The sequence below is a fragment of the Cricetulus griseus genome, chromosome 6 (genome assembly GCF_003668045.3).
Source record: "Cricetulus griseus strain 17A/GY chromosome 6, alternate assembly CriGri-PICRH-1.0, whole genome shotgun sequence".
Taxonomy (NCBI): domain Eukaryota; kingdom Metazoa; phylum Chordata; class Mammalia; order Rodentia; family Cricetidae; genus Cricetulus; species Cricetulus griseus.
This window is the reverse complement of record NC_048599.1, coordinates 30,335,639-30,356,216: the sequence shown is the minus strand read 5'-3', so window position 1 is coordinate 30,356,216 and position 20,578 is coordinate 30,335,639. Positions and strand designations below refer to the sequence as shown.

Here is a 20,578-nt window from a genome sequence, read left to right as displayed (position 1 = left end):
CAGTTAGTCTTCTAGAGGATTACGTACATTTCAAAGAGGGGAAAGCACTATCTCGCTAAACTAAATGCTCCACAAAGTGAAAGAGTGACCAAAAAGAGGTCTTGTTGGCTGGTGGCAGTATGGAGGCGACTTCGTAAAGCTTTAGCAGTGAGTGGAAGCATCAAGCGTGATGACCCTTTATCGGGAACTGGAAATCTAGGGCAGGACTTTTAAATTATCGGGTTTTAAAATAAAGGATGGGGCCAGGCATTGGTGGTGCAAACCTTTAATCCCAGAACTCAGGAGGCAGAGGTGGGCAGATCTCTGCGTTGAATGCCAGCCTGAAACAGAGACAGTTCCAGGACAGCCTAAACCAAAACCAGAACCTCCCTCCCCCCGCCAAAAAAAAAAAAAAAAAAATCTAGGGGGACAGGATTGACAGCGGAAGGATGCAAAGAAAACAAGGCTGCGCCATGCTTCCCACCACGCCACAACGAGCATGGCCGCAGCCCTACGCGGTGACGGCACCCAGGAGGCCCTAAAAATTCTGCTCCCAGCAACATAACGATCAGCCGAGGACAAGAACGCAGACGACACGTGGCCGCAGGTTGCTCCAACTTGGCTAACACGGCCCCCCGACTCTTGCTGTCTTCTGCGCAGGCGCAACCTTGGCTGCATGCAGGCGACCGATCCCGGACTGACTACCAGCCAGTCGCCCTGCCCCAAATCACGTAAGAGCACGCAACACAACGCCCGGAACCGCCTCTGCAGCTGGACGTGCGCGCGCAGCGCCTTCCTTGCCTGCCGGGGGCGGGGCCCATCAGGGGGCGGGGCGGGCTCGTGGCAACCATTCCGTCGACCCCGAGACCCGCTGTTCCTGCGGGGCCTGTTCCAGGGTGCCGGCCCGGCAGAGGCACCGACTGCCAGGTGAGTGTGATGTCTTCCAGGTTGTCCTCTGCCTGCTGTCTCTTGGAACGGCGGCCTGGGCTGTGGTGACCCAGGGCGAGAGTGGTAGACTGGACCCTTTCGGTTCTGGAGGCCGGAGACTTGGGGACGAGGAGCTGGACCCTGGCAGCAAGAGTTCGTTCTCCCTGAAGCTTCGGTGGATCCTGGGTCGTCTGGGACTCTGGGGAGGATCACAGTGGGGACGGAGGTGGTGCAGTCAGAGAGGCCACAGCCACCCGTACTCTACACGCTGCGTGAGAGCCAGGATCCCTGTAAAGGGTGGGCAGGATGCGGAGAGCATCGTCTCCTGGAGGCCTAGCCTAGGAGTCCGGACCCTTGGCTACTTGGCGACCTTGGTGAGGATGCCAGGCCCACCCAGAGGCGGCGGAATGCCAGTGAGTTACAGTGGAACATAGCAATCACCAGGCCACAAATAGCCGCTCGAAGTGACCAGTGACCGGTGTCTGCCCCCGTGGGAGGCAAACGGGGAAATCTGACCAGGGTCTCCTTGGTTGATGGTAAAGCCAGGTCTCCTGGAAGGACTCCTTTTAGGGGGCAGGGAGAAGTGTTAGGAAGTCAGGGTGACCATATGAGCATCAGGTGGACAGGGATCTGTAGTCTTTGTCCCCAGGCTGGGACGGGTGTTGGTTCCCAGAATCGTGCAAATAACGGGAAGCAGACCACCAAAGTCTACTAACCAGAAGCAACTTTATTCAAAAATACTGCCGGGGCGCGGGGGCGGTGGGAAGGTACACTTCAAACGAGTTAGAAAATATTTGATTCCCTGAGAAAGGGCTACAAGCTTCTTTTATAGTCAAAGGTTATACACAGGGCCGAGTACATAATGGGATTTACGACATCTTGGCGTCTCAGCTTCTAGTGCTGTCCTCTGAGCTTGAGCTTGGAGATTTATGACATCTCAGGAATGTCCACCTGTGCTCGAACTTGGGGATTTACGACCTCTGATTACCGGGTGTTAGTTCAAAATGTTTACGTAGTCCGTGTGTTCTTTAAATTGCCTTTCCCTTGTGTGGGAAAAATGCAACGCCCTAGTAAACTCAGAAACGTGTATAGGCTATAATCGTACATTTTTTTTTTTTCCAATTCTTGGGCCCTTCGGGAGGACTCTAAGAGCACTGGCTCACCAGTACTGCTTCAGGTCTCCTTAAGCTTCCTCCACAGGTAGGTAGTGTTTCCTGTAGAGTCTGCTTCAGTCCTTCCACAGGTGCTGATTTTACAATTGCGCTCCCTAGGAGAGTCTTTTCTGTGTTTGAGACTGGGTACTGTGTGTAGTGGTCTCTTGAATGAGATGGACAGGCATTGGTGAAGGAGATCAGCAGAAGTGCCCTGGATGATGGAGACTTGGAAACCAAATTGAACCTTGAAAGGGAAGATAGAGTCCGGGACAGAGGTCTCAGAGTTCACAGAGCAGAAGACAGGAAGTTGGGCTTGCATTTTAGAGTCCCCGGGGGATATGGCAACTGCAGGGGAACCATCTTTCATTTGGTGAGGCTGGGGTGAGGGGTGTGTTGAGAAACTTCTGTTAAACATAGGGCCATGAGGTTTAGGCTCAAGACCCCATCAGCCAGTTAACCAGTCATCTTACTAGCTTGTCACCGTAAGGTGAGGTTCCATCAGTAGCTGTAGGAAGCCAGCTACAAGACAGCAAATGGCAGGCCAGCTAGAAGTGTTTGCTATGTTGTGCCGCTTAAACTAAAGCCTCAGGATAGCTGGGCCTTCCAAGAGGAGGAAGTAAAGGTTCAGAGAGGCTCTAACCTGCTCAAGTTAACACAGTTTGTAAATGCTTTGGAACTTGAATTATTTCAGGAGAGTAACTCAGTTTACCATGTATTTAAGGACATTGTAAAAGAGGATGAGATTTTGAACTATTTTCCCAGAAAGTGGTCATCAACAGTTTTCAGTGATAGAAGTGATTATCAAATGACAATTTCTTGCTCAAAGAACTAGACATAAATTTTCTTATATCTTTGGCATTTGTCTCTGAGTAGATTAGAAAATGACCAGGCCTTTAATCCCAGCACTCGGGAGGCAGAGGCAGGTGGATCTCAGTGAGTTCGAGACCAGCCTGATCTCCAAAACTAGTTCCAGGACAGCCTCCAAAGCCCAGAGGAAAAAAAAAAGGAAAGAAAGAAAGAAAACGACCTGGATAAGCAAATTGTTGCCTTAATGAGTTTCACTAAAGGTAAACTAATTATGCTTATCATTGGGGGAAGTCTTACCATTATTGTTTCCATGAGAATATCATCTCATAAAAGCTATTCAGAAACTTTTGAAAACTGCTAAGAAATGAAATGTAATTTGACTCTGTGTGTCTATGTGAGGTGTTTTTTTTTTGTTTTTTTGTTTTTTTTGTTCTTAATAATGTGCATATGTCTTCGTTGGGGTACGTGCTTGTGAATGCATGTGCCTGAGAAGTTAGATCTCCTAGAACTGGAGTTTAAAGGCAGTTGTGAATCACCCAATGTGGGTGCTAAGAGTTAAACTTGGGTCCCCTGCAAAATCAGTATGTGCTCTTAACTGTTGAGCCATCCCTCCAGCCCTATGTGTTTTGTTTGTTTGCTTCCTTCATTGTTTTTTTGATAGATTCTCATATAGTTCAGGCTGGCCTCAAAATTGCTGTGTAGCTAAGATTGGTTTTGCACACCTGCTCTTCCTGTCTCTGCCTTCTAAGTGTGGGTTGTACCTGGGGTTATAGATCATGATACCACGTCCAGCTGTGATTTGAATCTTTCAATGAGAAAAATTGGGTTTGGTAGGTACTGTTTATCTTCTCAAGAACTAGTCTAATTCAATTTTCAAGTCCCGTTTCTTCAGGGATTATTCATACATGAGCTTTATTAATTCTTGTTTCTGTTTTCAAAGCTGTTTTCAGAAGGAAGATGGAAAGTGGCACAGTTTTGCTGGAATCCAAATCTTCACCGTTGCATCTTCTTCATGAGATGCATGAGCTCCGACTTTTGGGCCATCTTTGTGACGTCACAGTCAGTGTAGAGTATCAGGGTGTCTGTGAAGACTTCATGGCCCATAAAGCAGTGCTGGCAGCCACCAGCAAGTTTTTTAAGGAGGTGTTCCTGAACGAGAAGAGAGTAGATGGTACCAGGACTAATGTCTGCTTAAAGGAAGTTCAGGTTGTTGACTTTGCTTCATTTCTGGAGTTTGTCTATACTGCCAGGGTGCAGGTAGAGGAAGATCGGGTGCAGCGGATGCTAGAGGTGGCTGAAAAGCTAAAGTGTTGGGACCTGTCTGAAACATGCTTTCATCTAAAGAAGCAGATGCTGGAGTCAGTCCTTTTGGAATCACAGAATTTCTTTGTGTCTCAGGAGGTGGAGGCCAGCAGTGGCCCCCATGTGAGTGTGACCCCCAGCTCCAAAGCAAGCATACCAGGGGAGGAGGCTCACTCCAGTGGCCTTGTAGATACCTCTGACTATCTGATAGAGAGATTTGATAATGACCTCTTGCCAGAAATGCCATCCAGGAAGTGCAAGGAGAAACTGGACAAGAAGAAAGATGTGGCTAAGCCTCCCTACCCTAAAATCAGAAGACCTAGTGGGAGGCTGGCTGGAAGGAAGGTGTTTGTGGAAATCCCTAAAAAGAAATATACAAGAAGGCTCCGAGAACAGCAGAGAAGTGCGGAGGAAGCTGCAGAGAATGACAGGTGTTCCCAGAACCAAAGTCCAGACACTGAAAGGCTGGAGACAGAGCCAGCTTCCAAAAGTGAGGCTTGCTCTAGTGGTGTGAAACTGGAGGAAAGCCAGCAGAAAGTAGAGGGGGAGAAGGAGGAGGAAGGGAAGGATGGGGAGAAGAAGAGTAATTTCCGGTGCACAGTGTGTGAGAAGGCCTTCCTGTATGAGAAGAGTTATCTGAAACATATCAGGCACCACCACGGTGTGGCCACGGAGGTAGTGTACCAGTGTGACACGTGTGGCCAGACCTTCGCCAACCGCTGCAACCTGAAGAGCCACCAGCGCCATGTGCACAGCAGCGAGCGCCACTTCCCATGCGAGATGTGTGCAAAGAAATTCAAGCGTAAGAAGGACGTGAAACGGCACGTGCTGCAGGTGCATGAGGGTGGTGGCGAGCGGCACCGATGTGGCCAGTGTGGCAAGGGCCTGAGCTCCAAGACTTCTCTGCGGATGCATGAGCGCACGCACACGGGCGACAGGCCCTATGGCTGTACCAAGTGTGAGGCTAAGTTCTCACAGCCCTCAGCGCTCAAGACCCACATGAGGTGCGGCTGCCTGGGAACATGGCTGTGTGGAGCAGGGCTGGCCTGCATGCAGGGACTTGGGTTCCCAAGTGCTGAAGTGCATGGGTGTTAGGAGATGCCTTTAGGACTTGGACCAGCATGTCTGTGTCTGTAGCTCTGCATTTCCCCCCTGGTGCCATCTAGGACTTGGGCAATTGAGGCAACTTGGAATCTCTTTGGAGGTGTGGAGGTCTGGGAAATGGTTCTTCAACTTCTCATCTTGCCAATCCTCCCAAGCATAGAGGCCAGGGCACAACAGAGCTTTCCAGAACTCTGGGCGCTATGTGCCTGGCCTCCAGGTGGCCTGAGGTCTCAAGGTGCTCTGTACTTAAATAAGAACTGGGCTTTTTCTTCACTCAGTTCCATTGAAATTCAGTGAGATGATACATAGTATTGAAGGATACTTCTCTAGTGGTCTTAGTTCGTAGGGCTTGGAAAGTGCCATTCATTGGTTGGTCTCTAAGAATTAAGATCTAAGAATCAGACAACACTTTTTAATTTTTTTAGAAAGATGTATTTATTTTTAGTTCATGTATATGGTGTTTTGCCTGCATGTACATTTGTGTACCGTGTAAGTGCCTGGTGCCCTCTCAGGTCAGAAGACAAATGTCAGATCCCTTGAAACTGAAGTAACCAATGGTTGTGAGCCACATGTGGGTGCTGGGAACTGAACCAGTGTTGGTTCTCTGTCAGCACAGCAAGTGCTCTTAACTGCTGAGCCATCTCTCCAGCCGCTGAGTAATGCTTTCTATTTTTTCAGACTGTAGGTGGATAGTGAGTTCTTATATCTAAGTTTCCTTACAGTTTTTTCTTTGTTGTTGTTTTAGACCAGCAGCTCTCACCCTGGGAGTTGCAACCCCTTTGGGGGGTGTCCAATGACCCTTTCACAGAGTTTAAGTATCAGATAGCCTGCATTACAATTCATAACAGTAGCAAAACTACAGTAATGAAGTAGCAATGAAAGTAATTTTATGGTTGGCAGTCACCACAACATGAGGAGTTGTATTAAAGGATTCACAGCGTTAGGAAGGTTGGGAACCGCTTTTTTAGACAGTGTCTCACTGTTGTGTAGTCCTTGTTGGTCTGAACTTGGCTTTGCTTTGTGCTTGCTTTGGATTTTCAGAGATGGGCCTGCCTCTGCCTCCTAAGTGCTGGGATCAAAGGCATGTGCCACTTTATAGTTCTAAGTATATATGGTCTCACTCCAGTCAAGCAGTTGAGTTTCCTAATGTAGTCTACATTTGCCTTCCAACCTAGAATAGACTGTCAGGGGGACCATGGTGGCTGTCATTTTTCAGTTTGCTTGAGTTCAAAGTACTTGTAGAACATACTCAGCAGATCGTGGCTGATTGCTACACCATGCTGGTTGAAACTGAAATATTCCGTGTGGTTCTCAGCAATTAGAGAGCAATTTTCTCTTTAAACTGACTGGTCATGTGTTAGGACATGGTGGTAAAATGTTTGGTCATGTGGTATTTTGTCAGCAATAGTTCCTAAGGTTATTCCAAATAAGGGAGCTTCAAATGTTAAGTGATACTCTTTAATACTAAAATATTCAAAGGCACACTGTGTGCCTTCCAGTGTTTCACAGCATAAATAAGGCCTAGGAGAGATGTAGGAGCTGCCCGGTGGTTCTACTGTTGTACGTGGACTGAAGTGGAAATAAGAGTCCTTGGGGCTTGAACAGAAACTCCATTTGTTTTAGGATGTATGGTAAACTTTGTTTTTTTCAAGATGGGGTTTCCCTGTATAGCTCTGGCCATCCTGGAACTTGCTCTATAGACCAGGCTGGTCTCAAAATCAGACTCACCTGAGTCTGCCTCCTAAGTGCTGGGAATAAAGGTGTGGGCCACCAGCCCCCAGCATATGGTGGACTCTGGACTCTTAATCTGTCTCATCCGTCATTTTTCTGAGCTCTCTTGGAGGAAATGTTTTTTTTTTTTTTTTTTTTTTTTTTTTTTTGCACAATACAGAGGAAATTGGAAATTGTATTACAAAGTGACCTTTGAAATATACCCTGAGTTATCATCTGAATGTTGTACTTTCAGAATTCATACAGGGGAAAGACCTTTTGTCTGTGATGAGTGTGGTGCAAGATTCACTCAGAACCACATGCTGATTTATCATAAAAGGTGCCACACAGGTAAATACCACGCTCTTGTGATTGACTGTCTTTCCTAGCTATAGAAGGAAACTGCAGTTGCTTTTTAGAAGCTGATATCTGCCACAGCAGTGCAGGTTACAAAGTTTTTCCATCTAGTAAGGAAGGATCGGATCCACCTGCTGCCTGTAATGCTGCTTGCTGTACACATGGCATGGCGTGTGCCACGAGGTGCTAACATGGGGCACACGGGTCTTAGACTTCTAGAAATATGAAACAGTTCCTATTGTTGCAACTCTTAAGTCCATTTCTAGGAGTCTGTCCTAAAGAAATTATCCAAAGCCTGAGAAAAGCTGTGTGGTCAGCTCTCTCCTTGCTGTGTTGTTCCCAAACTTGGGAATAACATGATGGGCCAACTACAAGGAAATGTTTCAGTAGGCTGGAAATCCATGCCCCAGCTCATGACATGGCCTCAGAGGAACGACTCTTGAATTGCATGGGCGCATCTGTGCTTGAATGTTGACTATACAGTGAACAGCTAAGCATGGTCAGTGCCAACTGTTGAAAACCTGGGCAAAAACCAAGAACAAATACATACGTGAGAAATAATCATATTAAGAGATAATATCTCTTTTATAAATCTTTGTGATAGTTTGCCATGAGAGGGAAAGTTTAAGCTGGCTTTATTCTGGTTCAGCATTGCATTCCTGTGGTTGAAAATTTTGATGTAAAATACAGGACACAGAACCTAGTCCATCACTGTATACTGTACTCACTCACCCAGGCCTTCCTTTACTTACACTATTTATTACATCTAAGCACTCACACAGGCCTCAGGTTCAAGTACAGTCCTGACAGATGAGGAGTGGACCATGTATTACTGGAATGCAGAACACCCATGGAAGCTGTGGAGGAGTCATTGTCACATCACAGATTTAACTAGAGTTGGTCATTGATTATGACTATTAATGTTTTAAAATTTTATGAAAGACAATGTTTTAATGTTTGTAAAATCAGGATTGTATGAGTGGGTTGTGAGAATAAAGGAAGAACTTAAAATGACAAAAAGTGAGGTTTCATTGAAATTGTCCTGCAGTCAAGTTGACTGGTGTCACTAGCCTAGGAGCCACTTGGTAATCCATTGTGAAGGACTTTTATTCTGATTAAGAGGTGCAGAAACACTTGTTGAAAATAATCCAGCAAATCCCCAAAAGTTATAAAATTTTCCTATTTTCAATAACTACATTTATTAAATCTGAGCTGGCTTAACAGTTACCATTGATTCTAGTCCAGTGAATTGCTGTTTGGATTTCCCAGTATATTCACCACTTTTAGCAAGTAGCAAGAGTAGTATGTTTGATGTTTGATTAGAAAGTGTCCAATGCTGCTTGCCAAGGTGTAAAGAGGAGAGCAGTTTTTCCAGGTGTTTTTAATGACTATGTTGTTCCTACTTTTGTCTCATCTTTCCATGTAGGTGAAAGGCCTTTTATGTGTGAGACATGTGGCAAGAGTTTTGCTTCCAAGGAGTACTTAAAACACCATAATAGAATCCACACTGGATCTAAACCCTTTAAATGTGAAGTGTGTTTGCGGACCTTTGCCCAGCGGAATTCCCTTTACCAGCATGCTAAAATCCACACAGGTATGGATGGCTGCATAGTACCAGAGAAGAGTTCAGTCTGGCAAGGGAAACAGTTCACAAGTTTTAGATTTATTGGAAAGTCACTTTGAGAATGTTGCTTTGGTTATTACTATAACTGTAATAGCTTCCCCGGGAGGACAGATAGTGGCTCAGAGTTTCCAAGGGTTCATTCTCTCATGGTGGGAAGAGCATGGCCAGGCCCATGGCAGCAGGAACTTAGGAAGTTTCCTCACATTGTGTAGACTAGAGAGGGCTAGCTGGAACCAGAGGCTGGTATAATGTTGAAGATCTGCTCTGCTAACCTGCTTCCAGCCATCGAGGAAATAGCCAGTTCCATAAAGATTCTACAGCCTTCAAAACTGAGCAGCTTGAGCACCAAGCACAATGACCCTGTGAGACCCAGTTCAAATTTGTTCTGAGTCGAAGTTTTAGGAGAAAAAACATGGTTAAACTTTGTTATAATAGCATTTTTTTAAGTGATTTTTTGAAGTTAAAGTATAATTACACATTGATAGTATTTTTAAACCTTTTCATCCCCCTCCAGGGTTTTTGATTGAAATATAGCTTTGCACATGCTATATGAATGATGTGCCAATACATTAATTAGTGGACCCTATTTTTGTTTTCTTTTTTGAGATAGATTTTCTTTTTGTTTGTTTGTTTGTTTGTTTTTGTTTTTGTTGTTGTTTTGTTTTTCAAGACAGGGTTTATCTGTGGCTTTGGAGGCTGTCCTGGAATTAACTCTTGTAGACCAGGTTGGTCTCAAACTCACAGAGATCCACCTGCCTCTGCCTCTGCCTCCTGAGTGCTGGGATTAAAGGTGTGTGCCACCACTGCTCGGTGAGGTAGATTTTCTTATAGCCCTTGAATTTGCTATGTAGAATGACCTTCAATTCTTTCTCTCTCTACCCTTTAAGTGCTAGCTACTGAGCTGGCTTCCCACCTAGTTTTTATGCTTTTGAGTTTAGTTTCTGTTTTTGTTGCTGTCTTTTTGTTGTTGTTGTTGTTCATTTTAATTAAGTTTATTTTGTGCATGTAAGTGTGTGGGTGACTGAGTACCCTGACACACATGGAGCTCAGAGGACAACATGTGAGAGTTGGTTCTTGCCTTTTACCATGTGGGTCCTGGAGATTGAACCCAGTTCTTCAGACTTGGTAGCCTTTACTCACTGAGCCACCTTTTAGGCATAGTTTCTGGTTTTGATAAAGTGAAAAGTGAGAAGACTTTAGTATGCAAATGGGGGACAGTCTTTGGCAGCATGGGGTATTTATTGAAAGGGCACATAGCTTCCTGTGATATGACAGCTTGAGTGTGTATGTTTGTATGGATCCACGCCTTTCAGATATAAACAGGGATAAAGAATGGGTATTAGTGTATATACGTGCACACAAACATGCTATTTGTTACTAGGACAGTGTATTACTACGGATAGTAGGTTTGTATTTTCACAGATACAGTATCAGCTCCCTGCACAGAATTGACCTATTTTGGATACAGTCTTGTTCTTGGGTATTGTAGTATAGTAGATTGGTGCCTCTACCAGGTGCCTCTACCTTGAGTCATTGTAATGTAGCTTCCCTTATGGGGGAGTGCTCAGATTATCCAGGGTATAGATGTGTATCCAGAGTTAAATAAAGTGGACTGAAGAAGTCATTGAGTAGTTTCCGTCTCTTTCCGTGTCCAGGAGAGCGGCCTTATTGTTGCGACCAGTGTGGGAAGCAGTTCACCCAGGTAAATGCCCTCCAGCGCCACCATCGAATCCACACGGGAGAGAAACCCTTCATGTGCAATGCGTGTGGAAGGACATTTACTGACAAGTCCACTCTCCGGAGGCACACCTCAGTAAGTGATGGGAGGCACACCTCAGTAAGTGATGGGTAGGCTGTTTACAAACAAAGCCCTTCTGGTCTGTAGGTTGCTTACCCTAAATACCTGTCTTATTCTAGTCCAGGGGGTCAAAGGTGGTAAGAGGTTCTCTCCTTAGGTGTCCTGCAGTGACATCCAGGGAATAAGGTGAAGGACTAAGGCTCCTTACTGCCAAATTTGTGCCAAACACTTATGTGCTGTGGTTCCTGTACAAAGTAGTTATTTGGTAATTAGTTCAGGGGAGGCTCATTAGAAAGCAAATTTAAAAGTCAGGGAGAACTTTTGTTTAATATTTACTTTTTGATCGAGAGACAGTCTAGCTCTATAGTTCAGGCTGACCTTAGACCCATGCATAACCTTCCTATCTTTGCCTCCCATGTGCTGGGATTATGGTTTTTTTTTTGGTGTGTGTGTGTGTGTGTGTGTGTGTGTGTGTGTGTGTGTGTGTGTGTGTGTGCTCGTTTTTTCTTTTTTTGGTTTTTTGAGACAGGGTTTCTCTGTAACTGTGGAGCCTGTCCTGGAGCTTGCTCTGTAGACCAGGCTGGCTTCGAACTCACTCTGCTTCCCGAATGCTGTTTTTGTTTTTGTTTTTAATGGGTGTGTGCCATGGTGCCAGTCCCTGAAGAAAGCATGTTGTTTTAAAAGATGAACATGTTATTAATAAGTATTTGTAAATTGGGAGACTTAGAGACACATGCAGTGACTGTTTTACTTGTAGATACATGATAAGAATACGCCGTGGAAGTCTTTCCTTGTCATTGTTGATGGCTCACCCAAGAATGATGGACACACAGAACAACCCGATGATGAATATGCATCAACCAAACTTTCAGATAGATTACTATCTTTTGGCGAAAATAGCCATTTTAACAACCTATTGGAAGTTCAAAGCAATGTGCCTGCCATGCAGGAGAATAGTTCTACAGACACTGCTTGCAAAGCAGTGGTGTCTCAGGATGCTCTGCTTACCACCACCATCAACGAGCTTGGTGAGCTGACTCCACAGCCAGGCTCAATGACCACACACCTTCCCTCGTTGACCAATATGGAGTGAGAGCTTCAAGCTGTGTGCCGAACAGTCTGTGTGATTGCTGTATTCCAGGTGATGCCAGGGGCTGAGAAAAAAAGTTGTCTGTGCAAAGATAGAGGCAAGACTGGCCTTGAATATTTCCCCAAACTTCCGTGACCTTGCACGTCTGTTTCACACTTAAAGCTTTTCCATAAACATTATGATCTGCATGATCTCAGCTATATTTCATTAACAAACATGGCAGTTAACACAACTCACTTAGCCCTGGTGTAGCTATACGTGTCAATCACACTTATGCTTGATGTCTAAACCACTGCTTGTCTTAATCACAGAGTACATAGCATTGACCCAACTTAGGAAACTGCTGTCTGCGGTCTCTTGGTCTCGCCCTGCCTTATACTTCCATGTGTATTTACTTCACTCTGATCCTTTTGGGGAACTTTTCTACAAAGTTAAAGTAAAACTGGGGCCATATTTCAGCTGTTTCTTCCTTACTGAGATAAAAGCAAATAAGATTGTTTTGGAGACATTAAGATGGTACTGAAGATTGCTTTTGTTCCTCCCCAACCCCCTATTTGTATGCACGAAAAGAGGAATGACAAATTGAACATTTTCAGTGTAGTACCTCAGCATGTGTGCAGGCAGGGAGTCTGTCGTAAAGTCCAACCTGGGATGAGATGTGGCCGTTCAATTTCATTCCCTAAATCAGATTAATAGAAGCTGTCCTACCAAAGAATCTATCAAAACAGTTGTCTCTCTCGTTTGCAGAGGTGTGAGAAATGAAGAGGAGGCATCAGAGCTTTTGACTAGTCACATTTTCACAACCAGCATGTTGAGTGAGCCTGACAAATCTCAAGTACTTCTGCCAGACTTTTCTATAATGTTCAGAGTCCCCACAGCACCCATTTCCACAGTGCAAGGTGACATAGACTAGTACTTGCTACAAATCCACCTCTTTAGAAGCATGTAAGAATCTAGAGCAGTGGTTTTCAACCTGTGTGTATTGACCCCTTCGGGGGTCAAGGGACCCTTTTCATGGGTTTGCATATTATATTTACATTATAATTCAGAACAGTAGCATAATTACAGTTATTTAAATAGCAACAAAAGTAACTTTAAGGTTGGGGGTCACCACAACATGAGGAACTATATTAAAGGGTCGAAGCATTAGGAAGGTTGAGAACCACTGATCTAGAGGGTACCAGAAGCCTTGGCTTGCTCAATTCCTATGCCTTAACAAGTGGATAAAAGAACGGCAAATGTCTCAAATGTTCCTTGGCTTTCTCATGCAGAATTTTAATTATTGCTCAACAAACTTCACTATGGGAAACGTATTTTGTGGCATTTGCTATTCCTGATGTATGGTTGTAGGGCCTTGGATAGGTGGACATTGGCCACCTATGACCCTTAAAAGCATTAATTTTATGAGCGCCTTAATGGGAGAATTATTCTGCTTTCTAGTTGTTTTTCCTGTTTTGAACTTACTAAGCTTGCTGTGAGAACACTCTGGTTTCTAAGATGAAGGTACCTTAAGTTCAGGGTGAAGAAGACAGCATTATACAAACTAAGGGTTTTTCCCCAGTGCCAACTTGTGGTAACACCTTCAAGAAGCTGTTGAAGCCACCAAAAGGTGTTCCAGGCACTTGTAATATTTCAGACTTGCTCTTGAAGGTTCAGAATTGAATTATCTCATTCAGTTATGACCTGGCTATCCTAATTGTGTTTACAGACAAAAAAAAAAAAAAAAAAAAAGACTAGTGACTGGCACATGACCATTTTAACTGGTAAGAGCAAACCCGCCCAGCTGATAAACTGTTATGGAATAAAGTCATCTAGATGAGAAGGAATTTAAACAATAGATTATTTTGTTACCTATTGGGAGAACTGTCTTGAATTTGTTTCTTTAGAAGTTCTAAATAAAATTGTTTAATGTGTTAATGTCTTTGTAAAGGTTCTGTAACTCTAAATTTAATTACATTACTATAACAGGGTCTGTAGAAAAAAAGATTCTTAATTGAAATTAGTCTAATTTGTTTAATAGCATGAACACTAAAATTCAACATCAGGGACTGTAGACCTTTATTTATATAATTACCACATGTGATTGATTTAAGTTCCTGAACTCCACAGTGGCAGAAGAATGGCCCCTGCTCAGCAGTGGCCAGTGTTGAGCTGGGGAGTGTATGTAAGGGCACTCTAACCTTCTCTGCAGTGCAAAGTCACAGCAGGCATTAAGTGCCATGTTGCTTATATACATTTTTTTTGTCTCTTTTCCCAAGAGGACATAAAACTTGGAGTTATCACCACTTTGTGGTGTCTTCCTATCAATCCAAGCAGTTACTATGAGAAAGCAAGACTGCTTTCAGTGGGTTGGTCCCAAATGTGTTCTGACAGCACACTGCTCTCAGCTCATCAGTAAGGGTTACTGAAGAGGGGACCTGATGCCATCCCAAGCATTTTTAACGCAGCCTGGAAGAACCAGCTTCCAGGCTGCATACAGGGCTCAAAGGAAAAGTCCACAGTAGCACGAACTGAGACTTTTTTATCTGAGGGTGTTAGGAAAAAGACATTCATACGTTCTCTTGATTGTTCCCTCTTTAGTCTTTTATGTTGTTGTGTCTTCTTTTGTTCTCCACAGCTTGTATATACCCAACAAAATCTTTCAGGCAATATAGGAGTCACACACAGAGGTCACATTCCAATTCTTAAAGTGAGTAAAAACAGTCATCCCCACAACGCATATGCAATATATCTAAATAACTTGTCACAATTGAGGAAGGAGCATTTTTTTCTTTGCCAACTCTTACTGGCAGGCTGCAAACTGTGGTAGTTAAGATTCAATCATTTTGTTGTCTAGAGAGGTAATTTTTTATTTTTTTTTCTTCGAGACAGCGTTTCTCTGTGGCTTTGGAGGATGTCCTGGAACTAGCTATTGTAAATGAGGCTGGTCTCAAACTCACAGAGATCCACCTGCCTCTGCCTCCCAAGTGCTGGGATTAAAGGCGTGTGCCACCACTGCCTGGCATGAGAGATAATCTAAGGAATTTTAAAGGAGTTATAAACCTAAACTACTGAGAAGTCTCAGAAAACAAGGAATTTGTGGGTTATAGCCTATACCTTCTGAGTGTATAAACATTTTGAACTAATATTCTGTGATCAGAAGTCATAAATGCTGGGCTTTCTCTCTTGGACTCAGAGTGCCGTGTTTAGACAGAAAGGTGTTATAAATTCTTTAGTTTGGGTTCAGATTACTGTAAATCTTAGGAACAACTCAGTTGTACTTCCAAGGCATGGTGACACTAATAATACTTAAATCTCAAAAGGAACTTTCTATCCTGAGTGTAACTCAAGACCATAAAGAGAAACTTATAAATCTTTCTTGGGGCTGTAAGTCAAATTATTTTCTGTAGCCCCAACCAGTTAGAATATCCTTTTCCCCCACAGCGTTTGTTTCTAGACCTCAGGTTCTTGTTCCCTGTCACTTGCAGAATTCCAGGACCCAACTTTTTTTTTTTTATTAGTTCAAATTAGGAACAAGCTTGTTTCACATGTCAATCCCTTCTCCCTCTCCCTCCCCTCTCCCCTCCTACCCCACCCCGACCTACTCCCCACCCCATCCACCTTCCACTCCCAAGGCAGGGTAGGGCGCTCAACGGGGGCTCCTCAAAGTCCACCACATCATCCTGGGCCCGGCATGTGTCCAGGGCAAGAGTGCATCCCTTCACTCTTGAGATGGGCTCCCAAAGTCCCTTCTTACTCTGGTTTCTCTTCAGATCAAATAAATCTTTCGCCTTTTTTTTTTTTTAAGATTTATTTATTTATTATGTGTACAACATTCTGCCTCCATGTATTCCTGCATGCCAGAAGAGGGCACCAAATCATATTATAGGTGGTTGCGAGCCACCATGTGGTTGCTGGGAATTGAATCAGTGCTCTTAAAACGTTGAGCCATCTCTCCAACCTCAGGACCCAACATTTTTATACATAAAAATCAGTTTGCTGAACTTTGAGTCTTCAGGTTACATACCCATATCATAAAACTGAGGTTAGGAATTTGTGCAGTGTTAAATCATTATCCTAGGTTACCAGCCAGACCTAGCAAAGAAACCATGTAGCAATTACATTACTTTGCACTTTTAACCCTAGCTCAACAAACCAGACAGCTCAGCTATATGCCCTTATCGTCTAGATTGCTTTTCTAGGAATAGTTTATCTTAAAAACCATTAGCAAGGTATCTGGTCTAATCTAAAGCAATTTTGAAGCTTTATATCAGCTAATAGAGCACAGTTATCCTGGCAGCTGTGGAAAATTCAGCTATTTTCCTAACCATCAACGTGAGCTGTGATTTAAAGAAGCTTTTAGGGGGAACTCATAGGCCTTGACTGTGTACCATTTCTTTGTATTTATTATTATTCATCAGAACTCTGTATAAGCTAACATTATAATATCAACTAGATAATACAGATTAAGGAGAGTTTATCTTCTTGACAATCCACAGATAAAAGTGCCCAGTAGATGGGGATGTACTCATGAGATAAACACACTATGATACAAGGAAAATTTGCAGCTGCACATGTGAAGTTACAGACAGAAGCAAAAGAAATTCCAGGGTTTGGTCAGGTGGTGGTGGTGCATGCCTTTAATCCCAGAACTTGGGAGGCAGAGGCAGGTGGGTCTCTGTGAGTTCCAGGACAGCCAGGGCTATCTTGAAACCACCCCCACCACCACCAAAAAAAAAAAAAATTTCTTGTGGTCTTGCCTAAAGGGGTTTTTCCTATCAGAGAATTCTCCTCCTGGTGGGCTGACACCTTAAATACTAATTACCATTTGCTGGTTTATTTTTTTTGTTTGTTTGTTTTTTGTTTGTTACTTTGTTTTGGTTTGTGGTTTTTCAAGACAGGGTTTCTCTGTGTAGCTTTGGAGGCTGTCTTGGAACTTGCTCTGTAGACCAGGCTGGCCTTGAACTCACAGAGATCCAGAGGCCTGTCTCTGCCTCCCAAGTGTTGAGATTAAAAGTGTGAGCCACCACCACCTGGCCTATCTGCTGTTCTTATGACATGACCCTCAGCACATTTTGTGTTACAACATAGTCCAAACTCCAGAGGACTCCACAGCCTTTGGTTTTACCAAAGATTTTTGTAATGGTTTAAAAAGTGGACCAGAAAGTAGTGAGAACCTTGGGAGTGTAGATTATAATTTAATTTTCAAAAGATTGTATGTCTGTATACTGCATGCACGCCTGGTGCCCAAGGAGGCATCAGATACCCTGGAACAGGACTTACACAGACAGTTGTGAACCAGTCCTCTTAGTAACCAAGTCTTGTCTCCAATCACACCTTTAACTTGTTTAATGTTCCACCACTGAACTGTTCACTCTGGCCATTCAGAGTAAGGAAGCCAACCAAGGAGAGACACTGGGGTAGACAGACCTGCAATGACCAATTTCTGATGGCCTACTGCACATTCATTTTAAGTTGTGAATCACAGCTCTGGCAAAGTTCTGTGACTCAGTGAGTGGCAAGGGTCTGTACTTCCCACTTCCAAGGGCAGCTATAGTTCCCTGTGGAGATACCTGCTTACAAGATTAAAAAGGCCACATAACCTTTTTTGCTCTTTTCGGGGAAGGAGAACATTGGGCTTCCAGGTACTTCCCAGAATGCAACAGTTTCCAGCAGCCCCCCCCCCACCTTTTTCGAATTAGAAACAAGATTGTTTTACATGTCAATCCCAGTTCCCACTCCCTCCCCTCCTCCCCTACAACTCCCCCCCAACTAAAACCCTACCTATCACAAATCCTTTCTGTTCCCCAGGGAGGGTCAGGCCTTCCATAGGGGGTCATCCGAGTCTATCATATCCTTTGGGATAGGGCCTAGGTCCACCCCCGTGTGCCTTGGCTCAAGGAATACCTATCACAAATCCTTTCTGTTCCCCAGGGAGGGTCAGGCCTTCCATAGGGGGTCATCCGAGTCTATCATATCCTTTGGGATAGGGCCTAGGTCCACCCCCGTGTGCCTTGGCTCAAGGAATATCCCTGTATGTGAATTGGGCTCCCAAAGTCCACACCTATGCTAGGGATAAGTACTGAACTTATCTACAGGAGGTCGTGTAGATTTCTGAGGTCTCCTCACTGAAACCCACATTCCTGGGGTCTGGATCAGTCCCATGCTGGTATCCCAGCTATCAGTCTGGGGAGCAAGTTCCCCGATGTTCAGGTCAGCTGTTTCTGTGGGTTTCACCAGCCTGGTCTGGACCCCTTTGCCCATCACTCGTTGTTCTCTGCAACTGGATTCCAGTTCAGTTCAGTGATTAGTTGTGGGTGTCTGCTTCTACTTCCACCAGCTGCTGGATGAAGGCTATAGGATGGCATATAAGACAGTCAGTCATCAATCTCATTATCAGGGGAGGGCATTTAAGGTTGCCTCTCCTCTGTTGCTTAGATTGTTAGCTGGTGTCATCTTTGTAGTTCTCCAGACCTTTCCCTAGTGCCTGAGTTCTCTGTAAACCTAAAATGTCTCCCTCTGTTATGGTATCTCTATTCTTGTTATCTTCTATTCTTCCCCCACTCAACCTTTCTGCTCCCTCCTGTCCTCCTCACCCCTTAGCAGCCCCTTTTTTGTCTGCCTTGCAAGTGACAGTGAAGCTCAAAGGATTCAAGGAAGGGAAGACATGAGCTTAGCAGCCACTGGCCCTTGACTTGCAGCAAGAGAGGATACCAGGGTTTCCTTCTACCTCAGGCAGAAGAACTATCAGGTGAGCACAGCACAGAAAGCCTTTTCAGTACTGTAAACTTGAGGGGAACAACTTCAAAGCAATTAGTTCTGACCTGAGTCAATTTAGCTAGCAAAGACTAGTCAAACTAGTACTGATAATTTCCACTTTATTTACTGTACAAGTTCACATTAAAACATCCTTTCAGCTTAGATAGATTTATTGTTACATGGTTATTTTTTACAATGTGCTCCCTTGCCTGAGAGCAACTTAGGACTTCATAGGGCCTGCTTCTGGTCCCAGTTCACACTGCAGCAGGCAGGTCACGGGCATGCTGTGCTGCCAGATCCTCTAACAGTCACAAAGGTTTGTATTTGGACATTTTAAGTACACAACACCAGAGGGAACAACAAATGCACAAGGGCTGGTGCATATACTTTGGTTATAGTGACACTACCACACATGGTTACAACTGTGCAAAAAATACTGTTTTATGTCATTAAATAAAAAAGGAATTCACACAAGCTATAAAAATGTTGCCACTAAAGCAAAGCTTCTTGACTGACATAACTATGAACTATTCCAAGATTCTCTCAAGTATGAACTATAACAAATGATCACTGTGTTTTGTTAGTATTATTCTAGAGACCTTGAAAGTCTAAGCCTAGGCATATTGAGACAGTGCACTGCCCAGTGACCACAGGACATTTGGAGGAAGTAAGCTTGCATATTACTGTCTAGACATTTCCTCATTTTACCTTCTGCCAGGTCTGTTACTTTTCCTGCCTCAGCCTCCCAAGTGCTGGGACACAATAAACTTGAGTACTGACTGATCTTAGCCTTTCCTTTTTTTTTTTCTGAGATAAGGTCTCACATTGTAACCCAGGCTGGCTTCAAACTCTAAGCAATCTTCCAACTTTATCCTCTTAAGTACTATAGGACTACAAGTGTTCATGATGCTTGTCCAAGCACTTAACTTCAGTAAAAGCAAATAACTGGAAGAATATAAACAATACTTTAAACACCCAGCACTTCTCTAGAGAGGTATGCTAAGGAATTGTGATGAAAGGTAAACCAAAGAGTCTTACAAGATACCATATGGGTTTTAAATGGTCACACCAGAAGAATGAATTAGGGCAGAGTTCAGATACTGGCCAGTGTTCAAATGCTCTCCCATCGGAACTGACTTACAGAAATTTACACGCTTTATTCCCAAGGCTGCCTGTAGCTGGTTGTGAATAAAGCAATAACTCACTTTTCTATAAACCAGAGCTTTAAAAACCCTTATTTATTTGTAAGTGTATGCGTATTTGTCTACATGTACGTCTGTGCACCACATGCATGCCTGGTGCCTGTGGAGGTGAGAAGAGGATGGTGGGTCCCTTAGGACTGGAGTTGCAGACAGCTTTGAGTCCCCCATATGACTGCTGGGACTTAAACGGGCCCTCTGGAAGAGTAGATGAGATTCTCTCTCTAGCCTCAATAACTCACTTTTCTCTGTCTTTTCATAAGAGATTCTGATGGAGTCAAGAAAGATCTACTAGGCTGGAGTGCAAATTTTACCTTTGGTCCAGCCAGTTATCATTCAGAAAACCCAAAAAGCATTGATAGAAAAAGGAATCCTCATCAGATTCTTGGGCATATTCCCTCTTTTCCAGACATGCAGAGGCCTCTGAGCTTCCTGCACACACACCCTGTTACAACCATGACAGAGGCAAAGTCTTCAAAGTGCCTGACAGACACCTACCACCTGTCCTCATGGACCAATTGCAACTTCATCTCCTGCTAATTTTTTCCTTAAAAATAATTTTAAAAGATTTTTTTTTTTGAGACAGGGTTTCTCTGTGTAGCTTTGGAGCCTATCCTGGCACTCACTCTGGAGACCAGGCTGGCCTCGAACTCACAGAGATCTGCCTGCCTCTGCCTCCCGACTGCTGGGATTAAAGGCATGTATCACCAACACCTGGCTTAAAAGATTCATTTTTTTATACAAAAGTGTTTTGCCTATATGTACACATATATTCACTTATCTGTGTGT

At 44.0% G+C, this 20,578-nt stretch overlaps 1 protein-coding gene across 5 annotated transcripts; it reads left to right on the top strand.

Moving 5' to 3' along the window:
* The first annotated feature begins 640 nt into the window (after positions 1–640).
* Gzf1 (GDNF inducible zinc finger protein 1) lies at positions 641–13,769 on the top strand. Of its 5 annotated transcripts, XM_027421576.2 has the most exons (7): positions 817–906; positions 2,048–2,106; positions 3,808–5,173; positions 7,240–7,334; positions 8,767–8,934; positions 10,620–10,777; positions 11,520–13,769. In XM_027421576.2, the coding sequence occupies exons 3-7, from the start codon at positions 3,825–3,827 to the stop codon at positions 11,853–11,855; spliced, it is 2,106 nt and encodes a 701-aa protein (XP_027277377.1). In that variant the 5' UTR covers positions 817–906; positions 2,048–2,106; positions 3,808–3,824; the 3' UTR covers positions 11,856–13,769. The 5 variants fall into 5 exon arrangements, with proteins under 5 accessions (XP_027277374.2, XP_027277376.1, XP_027277377.1 ...); XM_027421573.2 differs by lacking the exon at positions 2,048–2,106 and having other exon boundaries at positions 641–906; positions 3,818–5,173; XM_027421575.2 differs by lacking the exon at positions 2,048–2,106 and having other exon boundaries at positions 790–906.
* The last annotated feature ends 6,809 nt before the right edge of the window (positions 13,770–20,578 follow it).

Excerpts from the sequence above, each read along its gene's own strand:
- Gzf1 (XM_027421573.2), top strand. The coding sequence starts at position 656 with ATGCAGGCGACCGATCCCGGACTGACTACCAGCCAGTCGCCCTGCCCC. Across the intron at positions 907-3,817 it reads GCAGAGGCACCGACTGCCAG|AAGGAAGATGGAAAGTGGCA; the intron begins GTGAGTGTGATG and ends AGCTGTTTTCAG. Across the intron at positions 10,778-11,519 it reads CTCTCCGGAGGCACACCTCA|ATACATGATAAGAATACGCC; the intron begins GTAAGTGATGGG and ends TTTTACTTGTAG.